At 41.5% G+C, this 23586-nt stretch overlaps 1 protein-coding gene across 1 annotated transcript; it reads right to left on the bottom strand.

The window, feature by feature from the left end:
- Positions 1–362: 362 nt before the first annotated feature.
- On the bottom strand, positions 363–10069 carry LOC138656674 (outer dynein arm-docking complex subunit 3-like). Its single transcript, XM_069743789.1, has 2 exons — positions 8993–10069; positions 363–983 (listed from the first exon to the last, which is right to left on the bottom strand). Exons 1-2 carry the CDS (start codon positions 10067–10069, stop codon positions 363–365), a joined length of 1698 nt encoding a protein of 565 aa, XP_069599890.1.
- Between the last annotated feature and the right edge of the window lie 13517 nt (positions 10070–23586).

Below are 23586 nucleotides of genomic sequence, written 5' to 3'. Positions count from 1 at the left end.
GAGTATCCATATCATGCTAATACTCAATGTAATGGGAGGAAAGCTCTGTTTGCAGCTTGCTGGATTTCGTTTTTGTGATTTGGTTTAGGTTTGAGGCCACTCTCACACAGCAATATTTTGCATTAGTATTTGTAAGCTAAACCAAGAGTGAAACCTACATAGAGAAAATGTATAATGGTTTTAACTATTGAAAAATACTTAACAAACTACTCTGAAAGTAGCAATTACAATGTTTTCTTATGAATATCAGTTATCACCAGATCTAATTGTTTCCTAATGTTCTTTTGGAGATAATGTAGAGTGCTACAGGAGGATTCCAGATGTAATTTTAATATGGGACAATTAAAGAATCCAAAAGCAGCTCAGGCGTATGTAACACTGCTTAACCCCCATTTCTCGCACCAGATATTGGCTTTTCTTTTGGATATGGTGATTCGCTCTGAAATCTTCTTGATAGTTTCTCTCGTTATCTGAAAGCAATCTTCTTCTCCAGCTTCATCATCGGACTCATCCAGTTTAGCTGGTGACAGCAGTGAAATACGCAAGTTGCTTGCTGGGAGATTGCGCTCTATGATATCTACAAATTCCTCTTCCTCCATCTCTCTGAAGATTTCTTCAGCATCGTGTCCTTCTAACAGCTTCTGTAGGTTCTGCATTTTCTGGCCAATGATGGCTAGGAGATCCAAGACAGGGGAATTAAAGGAAAGGTCCTGTAGTGTTAATTTGCCCCAGGATATTTTATTGAGCTGCAGTTTTATTTGTAAGCGCTTTACTTCAGATGTTGCTTTGGCTAGGACTTCACAAATTTTCTCAAACTCCTTCTTAGAATAGTTTAGATTTTTGGATTCTAGTTGCAATCTTTCTTGGAGATCTTCCAAGATCTTTTGATTGTCAGATAGCTCGGCTTGCAGCTTCACTTGTTTTGAGTACTTTATTTCCTTGAGGAGATTAACAGTTTTTTCTTGCGAGTCTTTCATGTCACTCTGTCATAGAAATAAAACATGAATATAATATATCCATTTATTCATATGGATTATGTTTTGCATTAAACAGATTGGTGTCTCAGTGGTTAGCACTCTAGCCTTGCAGTGCTGTGAAGCTGGGTTCAAATCCCATCAAAGACAACATCTGCAAGAAGGTCTTATGTTACAATCTTCTTCCAACAGTCATAAGCATAGCAGAGTTCTGCCCACATTTGTTCAATGTCTCTGTCAATTTCTGACAGTGGCATTAACAACGTGCTGCTATAAAAGGCCAAATTAACCCCTGTCCAGATTAAACACAAGTATAGTTTGGCCCAGGACAGAGTATACTCCAGGGGATAAACTGTCCTAGGCCAAACTATACCCAGGGGTGTAAAGTTGCCTAGGCCAAACTATATTATTATTATTATTATTATTATTATACATTTTTATAGTTCCATTTATTCCATGGCACTTTACATGTGAAAGGGGGGCAAATATAAACAAATACACTTAAACATGAGCAAAAAACAAGGCACTTACAGGTACATAAGGAAGGAGGACCCTGCCCGCGAGGGCTCACAGTCTGCACCCTACAGGCTACAATATACCCCTCTATTTTATGAGCCCTTGCAAATTAGATAGATTTTAGATGCCATGTTTAATAACTTAAAACTGACTGGTATTTGTGTTGTTAAACACATGAAGAAGATTGATCTTACAATACAATGTTACTGGTAATGGACAAAAGTCATTACAGCTGAGACTACACTGTAAGATAAGGGCTTTTACTTTAAGGTACTGTCACACATATCGATATCGTTAACGAAATCGTTACACGTGACAGCGACCAACGATCAGGCCCCTGCTGGGAGATCGTTGGTCGCTGGGGAATGATCAGGACTTTATTTCGTCGCTGGATCACCCGCTGACATCGCGGAATCGGCGTGTGGCGCCGATCCAGCGATGTGTTCACCTATAACCAGGGTAAACATTGGGTTACTAAGCGCAGGGCCGCGCTTAGTAACCCGATGTTTACCCTGGTTACCATTGTAAAAGTAAAAAAAAAAAACTACATACTTACATTCCTGTCGTGTCCCTCAGCGTCAGCTTCCCTGCGTCCCCCAGTGTCAGTGCCGGCTGGCCATAAAGCAGAGCACAGTGGTGACTCACTGCTCTGCTTTCCGGCCAGCGCTTACACAGTGCAGGGAAGCTGACGCCGGGGGAGGCGACAGGAATGTAAGTATGTAGTGTTTTTTTTTTTTACATTTACAATGGTAACCAGGGTAAACATCGGGTTACTAAGCGCGGCCCTGCGCTTAGTAACCCGATGTTTGCCCTGGTTACCCGGGGACTTCAGCATCGTTGGTCGCTGGAGAGCTGTCTGTGTGACAGCTCTCCAGTGACCACACAACGACTTACCAACGATCACGGCCAGGTCGTATCGCTGGTCGTGATCGTTGGTAAATCGTTAAGTTTAGCGGTACCTTTAGAATGCAACTGTAACTTGATCTTATCACTTCACTGGATTTCTCTCCCTGTCTCTGATTGGTTGAAAAGTGTGCAGATCTCTTTCTATCCTCCTCAGTCACACAGCTTCTTTTATTGTGTAACTACTGAGAAGTGCGGTAGGATTATTCACCTCATTATATCTTTGTTGAAGTCAAATATTATTATTGATTGAAGTATTTTTGGTTCAGGCAATTAAAGTCTATGTGTTTAGAACTTTAAGATTTAAGTCAGTTATCTTCTCACATAACTTACCTGAGAAACCTGAGTCCCCAGTATGATGTTGAAAATTAAGTAATTCTTGTGTACATCACTCAACGCTGCTGATATTAAGAGGAGTATAATCTGTCATGAGAGGGTGTGAAATGGCCTAAGTCAATTTATACCTTGGGGTAGGCCATAATATACTCAGTGTATAATCAAGACTAGGCCGCTTTAACCCCAGATACAGTCTGGACTTGGGGTATACTATGGCCTGTTAAATTGGATCAGGGGTGATTTGTTCTATGTGCCCTGCAATATGATTGCAGGGTGACAATGGATTCCTGTGGCAGCTAGGGTGTGCTGAAGACCTCATGCTTGCCATCACAGAGCTCTGTTGAAAGCTAACCTATGGCTGGTGTTCATAGATTACTGGGATTTTTACTATATACAGAAATGTTCGGAATTTCCGTATAAAGTAGTTACGGAAAGTATTCCGACCCCTTTAAATATTTCACTCTTTGTTTCATTGCAGCCATTTAGTAAATTCAAGAAAGTTCATTTTTTCTCATTAATGTACACTCTGCACCCCATCTAAAAAAACAGAAATGTAGAAATGTTTGCAAATTTATGAAACAAGAAAAACTGAAATATCACATGGTCATAAGTATTCAGACCCTTTGCTCAGTCGCTCATATTTAAGTCACATACTGTCCATTTCCTTGTGATCCTCCTTGAGATGGTTGTACTCCTTCATTTGGGTCCAGCTGTGTTTAAATAAACTGATATGACTTAATTTGGAAAGGCACACACCTGTCTATATAAGACCTCACAGCTCACAGTGCATGTCAGACCAAATGAGAATCATGAGGTCAAAGGAACTGGCCAAGGAGCTCAGAGGCAGAATTGTGGCAAGGCACAGAGATGGCCAAAGTTACAAAAGAATTTCTGCAGTACTCAAGGTTCCTAAGAGCACAGTGGCCTTCATAATCCTTAAATGGAAGAAGTTGGGGACCACCAGAAGTCTTCCTAGACCTGGTTGTCCAGCCAAACTAAGCAATCGTGTGAGAAGAGCCTTGGCGAGAGAGGTAAAATGAACTCCAAGATCACTGTGGCTGAGCTCCAGAGATCTAGTAGGGTGATGGGAGAAAGTTCCAGAAAGTCAACTATCACTGCAGCCCTCCAGCAGTCGGGGGTTTATGGCAGAGTGGCCCAATGGAAGCCTCTCCTCTGTGCCAGACATAGGAAAGTCCACATAGAGTTTGCTAAAAAACAAATGAAGTACTCAAAGACAATAAGAAATAAGATTCTCTGGTCTGATGAGACGAAGATAGACCTTTTTGGTGATAATTTTAAGCGGTATGTGTGGAAAAAAACAGGCACTGCTCTTCAACTGCCCAATAATATCCCAACAGTGAAACATGGTGGTGACAGCATCATGCTATGTGGGTGTTTTTCAGCTGCAAGGACAGGATGACTGGTTGCCATTAACGGAAACATGAATGCGGCCAAGTACACCGATATCCTGGACGAAAACCTCTTCCAGAGTGCTCTGGACCTCATACTTGGCCCAAGGTTCACCTTCCAACAAGACAATGACCCTAAGCACACAGCTAAAATAACAAAGGAGTGGCTTCAGAACAACTCTGTGACCATTCTTGAGTGGCCCAGCCAGAGCCCTGACCTAATTCCAATTCAGCATCTCTGGAGAGACCTGAAAATGGCTGTCCACCAAAGTTCACCATCCAACCTGATGGAACTGGAGAGGATCTGCAAGGAAGAATGGCAGAGGATCCCCAAATCCACGTGTGAAAAATTTGTTGCATCATTCCCATGAAGACTCATGGCTGTACTACAGGGCAGGCCAATTATATGGAATATACACGGTGAGCCATGTATATGGATATACCTAAATAAAATGGTAATTGTTGGTGATATCAACTTCCTGTTTGTGGCACATTAGTATGTGAGAGGGGGGAAACTTTTCAAGATTGGTGGTGACCATGGCGGCAATTTTGATATCAGCCATTTTGGATCCAAAGTTATACAGTTATATGAAAAAGTTTGGGCACCCCTATTAATCTTAAGCTTAATGTTTTATAAAAATTGTTTTTTTTGCAACAGCTATTTCAGTTTCATATATCTAATAACTGTTGGACACAGTAATGTTTCTGCCTTGAAATGAGGTTTATTGTACTAACAGAAAATGTGCAATCTGCATTCAAACAAAATTTGACAGGTGCATAAGTATGGGCACCCTTATCATTTTCTTGTTTTAAATACTCCTACCTACTTTTTACTGACTTACTAAAGCACTTTTTTTGGTTTTCTAACCTCATTGAGCTTTGAACTTCATAGCCAGGTGTATGCAATCATGAGAAAAGCTACTTAAAGTGGCCACTTGCAAGTTGTTCTCCTGTTTGAATCTCCTCTGAAGAGTGGCATCATGGGCTCCTCAGAACAACTGTCTAATGATCTGAAAACAAAGATTATTCAACATAATTGTTCAGGGGAAGGATACAAAAAGCTGTCTCAGAGATTTAACCTGTCAATTTCCACTGTGAGGAACATAGTAAGGAAATGGACGAACACAGGTACTGTTCTTGTTAAGGCCAGAAGTGGCAGGCCAAGAAAAACATCAGAAAGGCAGAGAAGAAGAATGGTGAGATCAGTCAAGGACAATCCTCAGACCACCTCCAGAGAGCTGCAGCATCAACTTGCTGCAGATGGTGTCACTGTGCATCGGTCAACTATACAACGCACTTTACACAAGGAGAAGCTGTATGGAAGAGTGGTGCGAAAGAAGCCGTTTCTGCAAGCACGCTACAAATAGAGTCGGCTGAGGTATACAAAAGCACATTTGGAGAAGCCAATTTCTTTTTGGAAGAAGGTCCTGTGGACTGATGAAACCAAGATTGAGTTGTTTGGTCATACAAAAAAGCATTATGCATGGTGGCCAAAAAACACAACATTCCAAGAAAAACACTTGCTACCCACAGTAAAATTTGGTGGAGGTTCCATCATGCTTTGTGGCTGTGTGGCCAATGTCGGCACCGGGAATCTTGTTAAAGTTGAGGGACGCATGGATTCCTCTTAGTATCAGCAGATTCTTGACAATAATGTTCATGAATCAGTGACAAAGTTGAAGTTACGCAGGGGATGGATCTTTCAGCAAGACAATGATCCAAAACACATTACACTGTTCTGGAATGGCCATCCCAGTCCCCAGACCTGAATATCATTGAACATCTGTGGGATCATTTAAAGAGGGCTGTCCATACTCGTTGACCATCAAACTTAACTGAACTGGAATTGTTTTGTAAAGAGGAATGGTCAAAAATACCTTCATCCAGGATCCAGGAACTACAGGAAGCGACTAGAGGCTGTTATTTTTGCAAAAGGAAGATCTACTAAATATTAATGTCACTTTTCTGGTGGGGTGCCCATACTTATGCACCTGTTAAATTTTGATTGAATGCAGATTGCACATTTTCTGTTAGTACAATAAACCTCATTTCAAGGCAGAAACATTATTGTGTCCAACAGTTATTAGATATATGAAACTGAAATAGCTGTTGCAAAAAAAACAAATTTTTTATAAAACATTAAGCTTAAGATTAATATGGGAGCCCAAACTTTTTCATATAACTGTATATGGCCCACCCAGGTGTATCCATATAAATGGCCCACCCTGTAGTTCAAAAGGGTGCTTCTACTCAATACTGATAAAAGGGTTTGAATACTTGTGACCATGTGATATTTCAGTTTTTCTTTTTAATAAGTTTGCAAAAATGTCTACATTTCTGTTTTTTTCAGTCAAGATGAGATGCATAGTGTACATTAATGAGAAAAAAATGAACTTTTTTTGAATTTACCAAATGGCTACAATGAAGAGTGAAATATTTAAAGGTGTCTGAATACTTTCCGTACCCACTGTATAGTTTATGCAATTAGACGACTGCAGATTCAAGTCCCCTTACGGGATTAAAAATAAAAAAGAAATAAAAAACACCCTCAACACATTCGCATATGTGGTATTGTCACGTCCATAAAAGTCCAATATATCAGGATATGAAATTATACGCATATGCATACTTGACCGCCATCCAAGACAACGGCGAATCCTATCAGCTCACAGTATTTATTCTGGTAGAAGAAAGCTAAGCAGCAATAATCAATGTCAAGCTGCAAAACAAATTACATTTGTTGGGGTATATAAAAAGAGAGATAAAACCAGTAATCTCAGGGTAATATTACCCTTGAATATTGGATAAGGTTTTGGATGATAAAAAGAATATTAGAAAGCTAGATTCTCATTTCCACGAATAAATACAATACGTGTGTGGTCAATACAAAGGACTAGCACAGGAGCGGACATACCATTGGTGCAACCTGAGCGGCTACACAGGGGCCCAAGAGGTAAGGGGGCCCATTTCTCGCTCCAAAGCAAGTGCAATTTTGCATTTTTAGGAGTTCTCGGGCTGCAAAGGGCCCATATATTGTTCTTGCATAGGGGCCCTTTTCTGACTGTGTCCGCCAGTGGACTAGCAGATGATTTATTCCTTCTAAGGACCTTTGAAAGGACCAAGAAACATTAATTATGTTTGAAATAAAGGCGATTCTGGAAGCTAAGCAGGAAAGGGGTCTTTACAGTTACAGTAGTCAGACTGTGGAATTCCCTATCGCAAGAGGCAGTAATGATGGACACTATGTCAGCATTTAAGAAATGGCTGGATATTTTTCTAATAAATAAACTAACAGTGAAGTAGAAAACCTATAATTGGTTGTGAAAAATTGAACTTGATGCACAGTGCAAATTATTGATTCAATTATACATATGTAACTCAAAATAGTGCCACCACAAAGTACAACTCAGCCCACAGAAACAAGCTGTTACGCAGTTATATGGTGAAGAAAATAATAAGGTTATCATTCTTGGATTGAACTGATGAAACAACAAAAAAATATTTTGGTCTTGAGGGAGCCATGGTTAACCCCTTCACGACATGCGCCGAACTAGTACTGCGCATGCCGTGTCACCCCCTTTGATGTGGGGTCCGGCGGTGAGCCCACATCAAAGTCGCGACATGTCAGATGTTTTGTACAGCTGACATGTGCGCGCAATAGCGGCGGGTGAAATCGCTATTCACCCGCCGCTATTAACCTGTTAAATTCCACTGTCAAACACAGACAGCGGCATTTAACTACCGCATCCGGCCGGGCGGCCGGAAATGACATCATCGCCGACCCCCGTCACATGATCGGGGGTCGGCGATGCATCAGGAAGGTAACCATAGAGGTCCTTGAGACCTCTATGGTTACTGATGCAGGCCTGCTCTGAGCGCCCCCCTGTGGTAGGCGCTCACAGCACACCTGCATTTCAGCTACATAGCAGCGATCTGATGATCGCTGCTATGTAGCAGAGCCGATCAAGTGGTGCCAGCTTCTAGCCTCCCATGGAGGCTATTGAAGCATGGCACAAGTGAAAAAAAAATGTTTTTAAAAATATGAAAAAAATATAAAAAATATAAAAGTTTAAATCACCCCCCTTTCGCCCCATCCTAAATAAAACAATAAAAAAAAATCAAACATACACATATTTGGTATCGCCATGTTCAGAATTGCCCGATCTATCAATTAAATAAAAGCATTAACCTGATCGCTAAACGGCGTAGCGAGAAAAAAATCCGAAACGCCAGAATTACGTTTTTTGGTCGCCGCGACATTGCATTAAAATGCAATAACGGGTGATCAAAAGAACGTATCTGCGCAAAAATGATATCTTTAAAAACATCAGCTCGGTACGCAAAAAATAAGCCCTCACCTGATCCCAGATCACGAAAAATGGAGACGCTACGGGTGTCGGAAAATGGAACTTTTTTTTTTTTTTTTTTTTAGCAAAGTTTGGAATTTTTTTTCACCACTTAGATAAAAAATAACCTAGTCATGTTAGGTGTCTATGTACTCGTAATGACCTAGAGAATCATAATGGCAGGTTAGTTTTAGCATTTAGTGAACCTAGCAAAAAAGCCAAACAAAAAACAAGTGTGGGATTGCACTTTTTTTGCAATTTCACCGCACTTAAAATTTTTTTCCCGTTTTCTAGTAAAAGACATGGTAAAAACAATGGTGTCGTTCAAAAGTACAACTTGTCCCGCAAAAAATAAGCCCTCACATGACCATATTGACGGAAAAATAAAAAAGTTATGGCTCAGGGAAGGAAGGAAGTGAAAAACGAAAAAGCAAAAATGAAAAAGGGCCGCGACTTGAAGGGGTTAAAGAAGAAAACCAAAACAAAATGAAGCATTCTCAAAACTTACCAGAGTTGTTTCAGCCTTTAACTTCTCCTTTTCCAGATGTTTCAGCTTCTCCTCTTGGTAAAGGAAGCGCTGCACCACTTCATTTTCATTAACTGCCCCAGTAGCCTCCTTGATCTTTTCTGTGGCTTCTTCATATGAACGGACTCTTACTTCCATTTCTTCTGCAAGAGAGGCCTCATAGTCAGTGGGAGCTTGGTCTTCAATTATCTCCCCAGGTTTGGTCTTGGTCTTCTTAAACTGACGCCTCTCATTGGCTTGGTGGTTCAAATTGCGCAGGATCTGTTCTTTTTGGATGCGTATGCTACGATATTCGTTCTTCAGGTTCTGATATTCTGCCCATGCATTATCACGTGATATTGCCACATTATGATTCATTAATTTTAGCTCTTTTAACTCCTTTTTAAACAGTAAAATTTCGGCCTCTAGTTGCTCTATCTGGGGATGGAAGGTTGGCATTTCATCCTGCAAAATGGTAGTGATTTTCCTGTATACACTGCGCATGTGTTTCACATCCTGTAATTTTATTTTTGCCTCTTCCAGCTTATTCTCTAGAAAGTGCTGGATCTGTTCTTCTCGGAAGCTTCTATCCTGCTTAACACCAGCATTCTGCTTGAGCATTAGCTCCATCTCCTCTAAGCATTTCCTGCGGACTTGTGTCTGGTGATATAGGGAATTAAGATGCTTGATGGTATCATGAAGCTTGTTCTCATTTAACTTAAGGACATCCTTTCCATCCTTGACCTTAGCCTCTCTGTCTGCTTGTATTTGCTTCTCCTGAACTAATTCCTTGTTCAATTTCTTATTCTCTTGGTGAAGCACCCTTATGGTCTCCTCATTTTCCTTGATGGTGTAACTAGTACTCTCCTGGTATGCCTTGTGATCATATTCTATCAGCTGTATCTTTTGCTGTAATACCACCATTTGATCTTGAATTAATGATTTTCTTTCAGAAAGCGATGGACTTCTGGGAATGACTATCGTAGTATTGGCCCAAGATCTCTGACCCCCATCTACCATCTTGGCCCTCTCTTGCCAAGTTCCAATCTTCTTGGTACGAGTGTTAGAAGAGTAGTCCATTTTACTTATGTGTGTTCTCAGGATTAGCCTCTTCGTTGCACCTTTTCATGAATTCAGGCTCTAGTTTTGCTGCTAATAACAGTTTTATAAAGAAGCTAACGTTTATACTGCTTATAATGTCAAAGACACTACACAGTGAAGAACTTACATCACATGCAGTTTCATTCTATATCTATTTGTGATGTCATGGATTCCGCTCAACAGCCACACATGACACGTGACATCACAGACAGAACCTCAACATAACTGTAATGCCACCAAAGAACCTGGCAATAATGACATGATGTAATTTCCATGTTTTAGAAAATTAACTGTTAGCTACAGAGAAGCATTTAACTATTTAAATTACAAATGATATCACTTACATGCCTATTTGAAAGTATCAAAATAAGGGTATGTTTACACATGGCGCTTTTTCAGAGTTTTTTTTCTGCAGCCAAAACCTTTACTCTTGGCTTTAAAATCATTGTCTGTAAAATGCAGCAAATAATCATGTTTTCACAGCATTTTTGCTGATTTTTTTGCTGTGTTTTTTAGGCGTATGTGATTTGTCTACAGTAAACGCTGCAAAATTGTTGCATTTCTACCGGCATTTTTGCATTTTCTCAGTGTTTCTAAAAGGTTGAAAAAATGCTGCAAAAAAAACAAAACAAAAGAACTGACATGCTGCAGATTTTCAAAAATTATGCTGTTCTCAAATTCAATAAGGAAAAAAAAAAAGCTGAGTGCATGCGATTTCTGAAATATCATAGCTATTGGTGCTACTGTAAAAGAGCTTCTTGGCTGCAGAACAAAAAGCAGCAAAAAATGCAACAATGCTATGTGTGAATATAGCCTAAGTATCAGAATATAGGCAACCAAATAATATTACCATAATAATTTTATTTCTATAGCGCCAACATATTCCGCTGCACTTTACATTTTAGAGGGAACTTGTACAGACAATAAAAGATATTACAGAATAGCAATAATCACATAAATCAACAGATACAAAGAGGAATGAGGGCCCTGCTCATATAAGGAAAGTTATATACAAGCATTAAAAGGGTTTCCCACTTCCAGGTTTCTCCCTTTTATTGGCCAACAGTGAGCAAAAATATTAAAATTAGATGGTACTTGCATTTGCCTAGTCCAAGGCGAACTCTCCGCAGCTGCCCCGGACTTTGTGCATTGGCTGCAGTGGTAACTTCACATTGCCAGGGCACATTCACACTGCAGCCCATCACTGAGCTCAGCAGATTGTGCTGTCTATATCTGCAGAGTGGCTGATTGGTTGTAACGTTGATAACACAACACTAGCCGCCAACATTCAAAAACCGGAGCAGCTGCACAGAGTATGTGCTGGAGAGTGAGTACCATCTGATTTTATACCTTTTACACAGCACTGACCGATGAAGTGTAGAAAATTGAATGTGAAAAATCTATTAACAGTTGACAACCAACCAATGTTCAACATGCAGGTTAACTGTCCAAGATTTCATTGCACTGAGGCTGGTTGCCAGTTTTCTGACACCTATTCATTTGATTGTACAACTATCACTTAAGTTAAATGAGAACAAAGAAAACATTTATTCCTAATGTTGCTATAGGTCTCAATAACCAGACCCCCAGGATCTGAAGCATGTGATGTGTCAAAAAAAGTAATTGGTCCAAAACCAAATGTTACACCTGTCATGGATTATTACAGCCTGTTTAACAATTTAATTGCCCTACAGAGCAAACATGAAGTCGCCCATCTTCAGATAGTGGGAATGTAAAATAAAATATTATTGAAGCCCAACTATTGTATATGTTTCATTGAACTTTCTTTGATTGCTACATTTTAAGGTAATATTCCCTTGTATTCCTTTTTGGTACAGACTGTCATCTGTATTTTTTTATTTTTCCCCAAATAGGAGCAGACTCGAGCTACAAATTCACCAGTCACAGATGGTTATTCACCCAAAGAGCTGGCTTCCTTCCGGGAACGATAGTTGTAGATGCCTCGGTGAGTAACTTACAGTTTCTGATTTGCTCTCACTGGAGTGTTCGTCCGCCAATGTAACCGAAACCAAAGTCCTACCCGCCCCCAAAAATGTGGTCATTGGCTAAATGCAAATGGGATTTTGACTGCATTGGACAAAGAGTGATTTTAGAATAAATATGCTTCTACTTGCTTGTGAATACATATTTAATAATGAGCTGTTTGGGAATCAAAAGAGCCGACTCTTATGGATTAGCGGATTCAGATATTCCAGATCACCAAGTAGAGCCGGAGTGCCCATCAGTGGAGGAAGGTACACATCACAACATTTCATACACGTCATTCTGTATGATATGGAAACTACAGCTGTAGATTAGCGGTTATAGAAATAGAGACTAACTCCTCACAAATTCAATCTGTCAGGTTATACAGGCTATGAAAGTGGCTTCACAGGACAGTTATAGACCCTCTTGTATTGTACTAATGGACTTGTAGGGAGACAGCGAGTGATTACAGGGGACCTTGTCCTATCAGAACTAGGGATGAGCGAATAGCTTTGGATAAGAGCTTATCCGAATAGCTATAGCGATTCTTGAATAGCTGCCTCGGTATCCTGGATACCTGGAGCGCTCCTGATAATCAGCTGTTCGGCGCCGCAGCTGCATGTGTCGCGGCTGTGTGACAGTCACAGCACATACATGGACAGCCTGTTTGTTGGGCTCTTCTTGTGCATGTATTGTGACTGTCACAGAGCCGCAACACATGCAGCGCCGAACAGCTGATGATCGTGAGCGCTCCAGGTATCCAGGATACCGAGGCAGCTATTCGGTAAGCACTATAGCTATTTGGATAAGCCCTTATCCGAAGCTATTCGCTCATCCTTAGTCAGAACCCTACTGTTCATGTGCTGGACCTTACTAGCTACATTATATGTTATATATATCATAGAGACACTGTCTCTCTGGGTGTAACTCCTCATCATGCCCTTCTAAAGTTCACTTCCTTGGTGGACACATTCCTTGCTCACAAGCCACAGCTGTCATACTCTCCGTTGCATTAATCTATAATACAAACTAGCAGGTAAAGGCTTCACCCCTTTCTATTACAGTAAGCAGTTTGACCAGAGGCGTAACTACAACTGGTTTAGGGGTTGCAATCGCACCCGGGCCCTGGAGCCCAAGGGCCCTGAAAGTACCTTCGGCCTATAGAAAAAGACTATTGCTATTAAAGATTTAAAATATTTGGGGGCCCCGTTGGAGCTTTCGCATCGGGGCCCATGAGTTTCACGTTACGCCACTGAGTCTGTCACTCCTCTTATAGGAACAGATGGACTTCTTCCACCCCACGGTCACAAAGAGAAACTGCTCGTCCTTAACGTGAATCTGTCAGAAGTATCAACCCTCATATACCATCTATATGGGCATGCAGGTCATAGGAAGCTGAATAAAATGATACCATATGCGATCCGATGTCTTATTCCAGAGAAATGCACTTTTTAATTTTTGTAAATTAGCTGTTCCAGACTATGGGTCGGAGACCGATTTGCATGAGAATCTGCCCCAGATATTATGTTAAATGAAATGGAGTATTACTAGCGTGAGACAACTAACTAACACAGAACTGCACTTTCTGTCTGAACTTTGTCTCCTTACAAGCAAGTTAGCATCTGCGGCTCTCACAGTTCTGCTGCAGTGCAACAATATTGCAATAAAGTTAATTTCCTCCCAGCAGAGAGGCTCTCGGTGCACATGACGGGCAGCTTCAAGATATTATTAACCTGCAGATTGACCTCATATCTCAGGTTCATTGCATTTTTTAACATGACAGATTTCTTTTAAGGGTCTGTATAGATGCTGCAGATGTAGAAATTTCTATAACTAAAAATCTGTCCTAATTACCGTATCTGAATGTAGATATTATGGGGCAAGCACCTACAGCAGCATGTAAATTGAGATTTTGATGAGATTTTGGGTGTATACCTCGCATAAAATAATGTTTCTTAAAGTCAATTCACAGCAGATTCCACTACTATTGGAAACTATTTGGTGGGCATAAAGTGACTATGGACTAGTTTTGCACTAAACCAGATACTGTACTGTATTGTTTTTATATTTTTTATCCTTTTGTATATACATTAAAGGTAAAAAATGTAATACCTGCAATCGAAATGGAGAAATTTACAATAGTTTTTCACAAACAAGAGTAGTCTTGTCTATAACTTTGTAATACTAGATCCCGCAATTACTGCACTACAATACTTGAAATCCAGCAGAATTTTATATTTAGTGTTTTGCCTCAATAGAGGATGTAAACTTCAAGTAATCAAAAACCTATACCATTAAAAAGGAAGAGTCATCATGTATTACTCTATAAAAGCCATTGCCACCACCTTCTCCAGCCTTTGAATACATTTATAACAATCTTTAACAATTTCAAAGCTTTTTTTTCTCTTAGGAATAGAGTGCTGCCTGAGGGATATACTGTATTTTGCTTGATAGAAATGTATTAAATGGCTAAAAATGGGGTGTCAATGGCTTTTTATAGGGAAAACCTGATTACAGGTTCCCTTTAATGAAATAAAATTATATATAAATATATTGAATCTTTTATCCATTCTGAAGCTGTTGGAAAAAATTGAATATGAAGATAAATAGATTGTCAAATTTAATTTGTGATAGAAAATATGTAAAATCTAATGAAATGTGATGTACAGATTAATGGACTCAGATTGTGAAATAAGAAATGTCATCCCACATAAAAAAAACAAGGCCTCATCAAAAAGATAAAAATCCTGTCTCAATTCAATAGGGTAGAATTTAAACATTTTCTTCATAGGTTAAATGAGGCTTTAAATAGTTGTTATATTCTTTTATTCAAAAGCACACTACTTCTCTGCCTCCTTGCATCCTGCTTGCTGGAGGTAGGGCACTCCTGAAGATTGACAGTTTGGACCAGTGGCTTGATCGCATCAGGGCTGCCAATAGGAATTTCCGGGCCCCATACTGGCAAAATTTTCAGTCCCCCTTGAGACTCTGCCCTGGCTTCACCTCAGTTTTGTCTCCACTCCTTAAACCTTCCACTGTCCCACCTCTCACTCTTGTAAAAACTACACCATATCATCACTAATCATATTAACAGTTCCAATTGAACACCATATAGCATACTTAGCTATTTGCTTTTGTTTTGGCCAAAAGATGTTTTAAACCACCACCATGACAAGGAGACTCTTGTCCGAGCCCTAATCTACGCTAACCTATTAAACATTTCTTAAAATACCGAATACTCTTTTTAGGTATATTGTTATATATTTTTCTTTGAGAGAATGATTCACATACATTTTTCAAAATGATTAATAATACCACATACATCACATCATGACCAGACCTTATATATTACCACCACATAGTAACCGAATAATATCACATACAAGAAACAAATACTGCCACATTATGAGAAGACAACATAAAACCACCATATAGTGACCGAATGATGCCACACACAAGGGATAATTACCGTAGCACCATGACCAGACCAGACCAGACTCTTCCTGCACACTCCTCTCACTGCCTTGTTCCCCCGAGCCGTGAAGATGTGTTTTCTACATGTTTGAATAAAGAAGCTACTGACTACAGGATGGGTGAGTGCTGCCGCGTTTGTTCTATTACTTGCAATGATTTGACTCTTTATATTACGCGAGCACCTCCGGTTACTCATCGGGTTACCATTGATTGAAAAAAGGTCTATATTTGGCGTCTCTTTAAACATTGTGGCTGTGCGGCTCGCTTTTCTTCTTTTTTTGATTAATAAAAAAGCACAATACAAATATTATCATAAGTACCATTATACAGGTAATACAGTGATAACCAGTGACATTATACACAGGAGCTCTGGATATAGTGTCAGTCTACAGATAATACAGTCATCACCATTGACATTATACACAGGAGCTCTGCATATTTTTTAAAGCGGATAGTGTAAGTGTACAGGTAGCACTTTGACTTACCAGTGACGTCTCTAGTTGAAGTCCTTCAGCTTCTCTTTTCTTCTTCATTCAGTGCAGACGGCCATCACATCTTCCAGCCAGGAATCGTCTCTGCATTAGCTAACACAGTTATATAGAGCACTGCTTCCAGAACACATTCCCCACCTTTTCCCTAACTTCTACACTACACAGCGGAATACAGACATGCACCCACCATTAATATATAATTAGTTATTATGCAATCAAGCATTCCAAATATAATTCATAATCCACCACTGCACCCCCACTAACTATAAATAGCCACTTTTCCCACCCAAGAAATATATAAATGAATCAGAACTTGTACTTTCAATATTAGTCACACTCCTGCATCCTTAATAATAATAATAATAATAATAATAATAATAAACAATCTTTATTTTTATATAGTGCTAACATATTCTGCAGTGCTTTACAGTTTTGTACACATGATCATCGGTGTCCCCAATGGGGCTCACAATCTAAATTCCCTATCAGTATGTCTTTGGAATGTGGGAGGAAACCGGAGTGCCCGGAGGAAACCCATGCAAACACGGGGAGAGCATACAAACTCCATACCCCAATATGTACCACCCTCTCCCTCAATTCCTTACATTTACATGCCCTTTCTGCACAAAAGTATTATGTCATGTTCTGTATCTCTCCCATGTCCTATTCATCTACATTTGGTCACCCCATCCTCATTACTGTACAGCATCATTCCGGTCTCCAGCACACTCAATTCATAAGTTACTTCTCCCAATTCATCATTTAATCATTTATTGTCCCTCCTTAATTCATCATTAGTGTTGAGCGATACCGTCCGATACTTGAAAGTATCGGTATCGGATAGTATCGGCCGATACCCGAAAACTATCGGATATCGCCGATACCGATACCCGATACCAATACAAGTCAATGGGACACCAAGTATCGGAAGGTATCCTGATGGTTCCCAGGGTCTGAAGGAGAGGAAACTCTCCTTCAGGCCCTGGGATCCATATTAATGTGTAAAATAAAGAATTAAAATAAAAAATATTGATATAATTACCTCTCCGGAGGCCCCTGGACATCACCGCTGGTAACCGGCAGCCTTCTTTGTTTAAAATGAGTGCGTTTAGGACCTGAGAATGACATCGCGGCTTCTGATTGGCCGCGTGCCGCTCATGTGACCGCCACGCGACCAATCAGAAGCCGCGACGTCATTCCTCAGGTCCTAAATTCCTAGAATGAGGAGTTTAGGACCTGAGGAATGACGTCGCGGCTTCTGATTGGTCACGTGCCGCTCATGTGACCGCCACGCGACCAATCAGAAGCCGCGACGTCATTCCTCAGGTCCTAAATTCCTAGAATGAGGAGTTTAGGGCCTGAGAATGACGTCGCGGCTTCTGATTGGTTGCGTGGCGGTCATATGAGCGGCACGCGACCAATCAGAAGCCGTGACGTCATGGGAGTCCCTAAACGCGCTCATTTTAAACAAAGAAGGCTGCCGGTTACCAGCGGTGATATCCAGGGGCCTCCGGAGAGGTAAGTATATCAATATTTTTTATTTTAATTCTTTATTTTACACATTACTATGGATCCGATACCGATACCCGATACCACAAAAGTATCGGAACTCGGTATCGGAATTCCGATACCGCAAGTATCGGCCGATACCCGATACTTGCAGTATCGGAATGCTCAACACTATTCATCATTACTGTCTCCCATCCCCCAGTCTAAATACATCCTCATTTACTCTCCCCACCCTCAACTCATTATCATATGCTCCCGACTCACCCTCAGTTCATTATCATTTGCTGTACCTCACCATAACTTAATCATTATTTGCTCTCCCCACCCTCCACCCTCAAGTCATCATTTTCTGTTCTCCATCCCCATGCATCATTATATGCTGTACCCTGTCCCCATCTCAATCCATTATTTGCTGTACCGATCCCCCATTCTCAATCCATTTTCTTTTCCCTGTCCCCCACTACCAAATCATCTTTATTTGCTGTCCCCCACCCGCAATACATCATTATTTGCTTTCCCCATCTCCCACCCCAATACATCATTATTTGATATCCCCCACCCCCAATCCATCATTACTTGCTGTCCCCTATCACCCACCTTCAATCGATCATCATTTGCTCCCCCTCCTCACTCTCAATCCAATATCATCTGCTGTTCCCCGTCCCACACCCTCAATAAATCATTATTAGCTGTCTCCGTCTCCCACCCCTAATCTATCATTATTTGATGTCCCCCACTCTCAATCCATCTGTCCCCCACCCTCAATTCATCATTTGCTACCCCACAACCATCTAATTGACTTTATTTTTTTTAAAAAGTTGTTCATACTTAGCTCTCATACGATCCCCTGGAGCTCCACTCCTGTTATCCTCCTGGCAAGTGGCACTTACATGCCAGTGTGTTACATCACCAGTGCATTACATGAGAGGCAGAGGGACTTCATCGAAGCTGCACAACTATTCCAGAGAGCTCCTACGCTGAGATGTGCGCCGCCTTTGTCAGCACACTGGCGCAGACTGCATTATTATATCCTGGGGCCTGGTGAGCAAAAGCACAAGAGAGGTGCCCCATACAGCAGTAAGGGCATTAATGCCGTGATGGTGACCCTGAGTGGCATCGCTTGACGGAACTGTGCACTCTCCCATGCAGTTAGTAAAAGCTGTTTTACCTCAGCATCATATGGGAAGTTAAGGAGGAGTGAAGATGACTAGATACAGTGATCCTGCTAGCTTCAGAGAGGTGCCTACAGACTTTGAAGCATAGTGCCTGTGAGCGGCATTGCCTAGGTAACCAGCCACTTTGAAAACTGCAGGGAGACCGGTAATCTAGGCAACGAGCTATACACAATAACATTCAAAATATTCTTGAGAAAAGAGAGGAGTTTGCAGCATCACTCCAGCATTTTGATTTTTTTTAGCACTGTAGTGGCTCTTTAAATGTAAGCCCCCTGCCCCTGGTAATATAGTTGCCCTCCAGTGTCTTCGCCACATTTTGCTGCTATGCTGGCCTCGCTGCCTAATCTTGTGATAGTAGCTTCTGACTGGCCGGGAGTCAGAAGCTAAGGCTACTTTCACACAAGGAAACAACCAACTAGAATAATATAAGGATATACTTAATTGGACAACCAAAAAGAAACGCAATATCCTAAAAGAATACTTTATTAATAATATCTAAAATTCTCATAAACAATTAAATTTTCTTAAATGTATGCTACCAACATCAACCACCTGGGTTCGGGTAGGCTAGGAAAAATTCAGGGAATAGTAACAAATGTATTTCTGACACAGTCCCTATTAGGTGGCCCTATAATAGCTTTCACCTACCTAACAGCGGAGGTTGGCACCCTAAATTTCGATGTGGTGCCCCCGCTCCACGTCGACTGTCCCTTCTTGCCCTACTAGGCCCTACCAACTACCCACGCCCAGGTCCCCACAGACATACACACAAATTGACCAAAAGGTCACACTAACCAAAAACGTGAAAAAGGTGTAAAGAAGAAGTGTAACAAAACATACTAAAAACAACGCGGCAAAAAATAGTGCTGCGTAAAAGTCCACCAAATTACGTGTACCCCAAGGCTATATCAGCAGAATGGTATAGATATTGCTTGATGAAAAAATGTTCTTAAAATATAAATAATGGTACACAAGCAATAATCAAGAACCAAAATTATGGGGTACAATAGAGCACAGATATATTGTGCTCATAAGTACTCAGAGGTCATAAAAAATAGGAACCTCTAGTATATATGCCAATGTGTCACTGTCTTTGTTAGCACATCATGACCTACATGTCATTAGAGGCAGACCTATACATAAGACCTATACAAAAAGTAGATACCTAGACAGGGTGTCTCAAATCCGGAATAGCAGATATATCGGCTCACTCAGTAGGTGTTCATATGTTTGGGTGATATATAAGTTTACACCCTGGATACCATAGCATCTCTCCTTTAAACCACATATCCAAACCCTTTCCACTTCCTGCCGCCTCCAACTCAAAAATATTTCACGGATCCGCACATTCCTAAACCAAGAATCTGCAAAGACCCTAGTCCATGCCCTCATCATCTCCCGCCTTGACTACTGTAACCTCCTGCTCTGTGGCCTCCCCTCTAACACTCTTGCACCCCTCCAATCTATTCTAAACTCTGCTGCCCGACTAATCCACCTGTCCCCCCGCTATTCCCCGGCTTCTCCCCTCTGTCAATCCCTGCACTGGCTCCCCATCACCCAGAGACTCCAGTACAAAAGCCTAACCATGACATACAAAGCCATCCACAACCTGTCTCCTCCATACATCTGTGACCTTGTCTTCCGGTACTTTCCTGCACGCAACCTCCGATCCTCACAAGATCTCCTTCTCTACTCCCCTATTATCTCCTCTTCCCACAATCGCATACAAGTTTTCTCTCGTGCATCCCCCCAACTCTGGAATTCTCTACCACAACATATCAGACTCTCGCCTACCATCGAAACCTTCAAAAAGAACCTGAAGACCCACCTCTTCCGACAAGCCTACAACCTGCAGTAACCACCGATTGACCAAACCGCTGCACGGCCAGCTCTACCCTCACCTACTGTATCCTTTTGAACGGAGACAAAAATCATTGCTATGGACGTTTTTTCAAGAAACCGGAAGTGGCAGGTTTGCCGGATCTGGTGAAAACCGGACGAAACGCAATGTCATCCGGTGCAATCCGGCACTAATACAAGTCTATGGGAAAAAACCTGATCCGGCTGCAACATTCGCCTGATCCGGTTTTTGAAAATTAGCTGGATTTAGCCTGACACTGAAAACCTGATGTGTGAAAGTAGCCTAAGTCACAAGCTCTTAATACAAGTCTATGAGAGCACGAATGAGGCCAAAAGAGACTCTCATAGACTTGTATTGAAAAATAACATCTGTGCAGCTGCATTAAACATTGGAGCTCCAGGCAAGTCACTTTTCACTGCCGACTTACAGGAGAGGAGGCAAAAACAGATGAAAATGCTGATGATGAAAAGCAGACAATGAGCAGGGGACTTACATTTAAAGCACCACTCTAGCTGTGCAATAAAAAAAACTCTGGAGTGGTGCTTTAAATAAGAGGTAAATTGCAAAGTTGCTTGTTTTTATAAGAAATTCTAAATTTTAACCATTTAAAAAATGGACTAATCCCTTTTAGGGACTATTTTCAGGACTGTAGAATTTTTTCTTTGTAATTCAACTGCAGATTTCAAAATACATGGAATCTAAACTGACTCCACAGTAATGGAGAAGGCTAATTAATACAGCTTATTTAAAACATAAATCTACCACTTACTGCATTGTTTCTTAACTTCATTTTTATGACAATTACTCTCTACTCCCGTCATTCCCAGGTCATGCACTCAAAGGGAACCTGTCACCACCAAAATCGCGGGTGAGGTAAGCCCGCTTACCTACAGCTTATCTATAGCATTCTGGGGCTTATCTACAGCATTCCGTAGATAAGCCCCCGATGTATCCTGAAAGATGAAAAAAAGACGTTAGATTATACTCACCCAGGGGCGTTCCCGCTGTCGGTCCGGGTCCGGCGCCTCCCATCTTCATTCCATGACGTCCTCTTCTGGTCTTCACGCTGCGGTTCCAGCGCAGGCGTACTTTGTCTGCCCTGTTGAGGGCAGAGCAATGTACTGCAGTGTGCAGGTGCTGGGCCTCTCTGACCTTTCCCGGCGCCTGCACAATGCAGTACTTTGCTCTGCCCTCAACAGGGTAGACCAAGTACGCCTGCGCTGGAACCGCAGCGTGAAGACCAGAAGAGGATGTCATCTGATGAAGATGGGAGGCGCCGGACCCAGACCAACAGCGGGAACGCCCCTGGGTGAGTATAATCTGGCGTCTTTTTCTCATCTTTTAGGATACATCGGGGACTTATCTACAGCATTACAGAATGCTGTAGATAAGCCCCTGATGCCGGTCGGCTTATCTCACCCACGATTTGGGGGGTGACAGGTTCCCCTTAATGTACAGACCAAAAGTGATGTAAGCGTAGCCTTTCCACATCCAAGTCATTTAACATCATGCCGTAATCCCAAATCTTTTAACTGTGACTTTCCTATGGCTTTCCCCGCTGCTTACACTGATCTATAGATGTGATAGTAATTAAAACAATATCCCTTTGGCATTTGCCTAACAGGCATGCATACTTTTATTTTACAGTATTGGAAATCGCAGCCCGCTGAGCTTTTCTATACAGGATGAAAAATATTACATTTCTTTATATAGCTGTGGATCAGCTATGGAATCTATGAAACACATTGTGTGTGTTGAGAGTTTTCATTCTGCACACGTCTGGAAATTTTCTTGGCACATATGATGAAAGTAAACCAAAAATGCAGTGGAGACTGTGTGTCTAGGGGTAAAAACAGCTGGTACTTATGCAAAGCTGTGATGCCAGAGCTTTAAGTCTGTGGCCATCTGTCAAATAAGATATTGACCATCCTCTCGATTAGGGTTGAGCGAAACGGGTCGTTCATTTTCAAAAGTCGCCGACTTTTGGCAAAGTCGGGTTTCATGAAACCCGATCCGACCCCTGTGCGGGGTCGGCCATGCGGTACGCGACTTTCGCGCCAAAGTCGCGTTTCAATGACGCGAAAAGCGCCATTTCTCAGCCAATGAAGGTAAACGCAGAGTGTGGGCAGCGTGATGACATAGGTCCTGGTCCCCACCATCTTAAAGAAGGGCATTGCAGTGATTGGCTTGCTGTCTGCGGCGTCACAGGGGCTATAAAGGGGCGTTCCCGCCGACCGCCATGTTACTGCTGCTGATCTGAGCTTAGGGAGAGGTTGCTGCCGCTTCGTCAGAAGCAGGGATAGCGTTAGGCAGGGTCCATTAACCACCAAACCGCTTGTGCTGTAGCGATTTCCACTGCCCAACATCACCTTCGGTGTGCAGGGACAGTGGAAGCTACATTTTTTTTTTTTTTCCCTCAGCGCTGTAGCTCATTGGGCTGCCCTAGAAGGCTCCCTGATAGCTGCATTGCTGTGTGTACGCCACTGTGCAAACCAACTGCTTTTTTCAAAGCACAAATCCACTTGTTCCTTCCTTTCTGCACAGCTATCTTTTTGGTTTGTACACACTTTTTATTTAATTTGTGCATCAGTCCACTCCTTATTGCTGCCTGCCATACCTGGCTGAGATTACTGCAGGGAGATAGTAATTGAAGGACACTCCCTGTTTTTTTTTTTTTTTTTTGTGGGAGATTAAGATTGGCATTTCTGCTAGAGTGCCATCCCTGTCTGTGTCATCTCTCACTCAGTGGGCCATAGAAAGCCTATTTATTTTTTTGCTTGATTTGGGTTATAAAATCTACCTGAAAAAATCACTACATCAATCAGTGGGAGAAAAATATTGGCCTCAGGGCTTGTGTGCCACTCTTGACTCCTGTGTGCATCATCACTCACTCAGTGGGCCATAGAAAGCCTATTTATTTTTTGCTTGATTTTGGTTCTAAAATCTACCTGAAAAAATCACTACATCAATCAGTGGGAGAAAAATATTGGCCTCAGGGCT

This window comes from Ranitomeya imitator, chromosome 1 (assembly GCF_032444005.1).
Source record: "Ranitomeya imitator isolate aRanImi1 chromosome 1, aRanImi1.pri, whole genome shotgun sequence".
Classification (NCBI taxonomy): Eukaryota; Metazoa; Chordata; class Amphibia; order Anura; family Dendrobatidae; genus Ranitomeya; species Ranitomeya imitator.
The sequence above is the reverse complement of the archived record's forward strand: the minus strand, read 5'-3'. Positions and strand labels throughout refer to the sequence as shown.

Excerpts from the sequence above, each read along its gene's own strand:
- LOC138656674 (XM_069743789.1), bottom strand. The coding sequence starts at position 10,069 with ATGGACTACTCTTCTAACACTCGTACCAAGAAGATTGGAACTTGGCAA. Across the intron at positions 984-8,992 it reads TAAAGGCTGAAACAACTCTG|AGTGACATGAAAGACTCGCA; the intron begins GTAAGTTTTGAG and ends TTTCTATGACAG.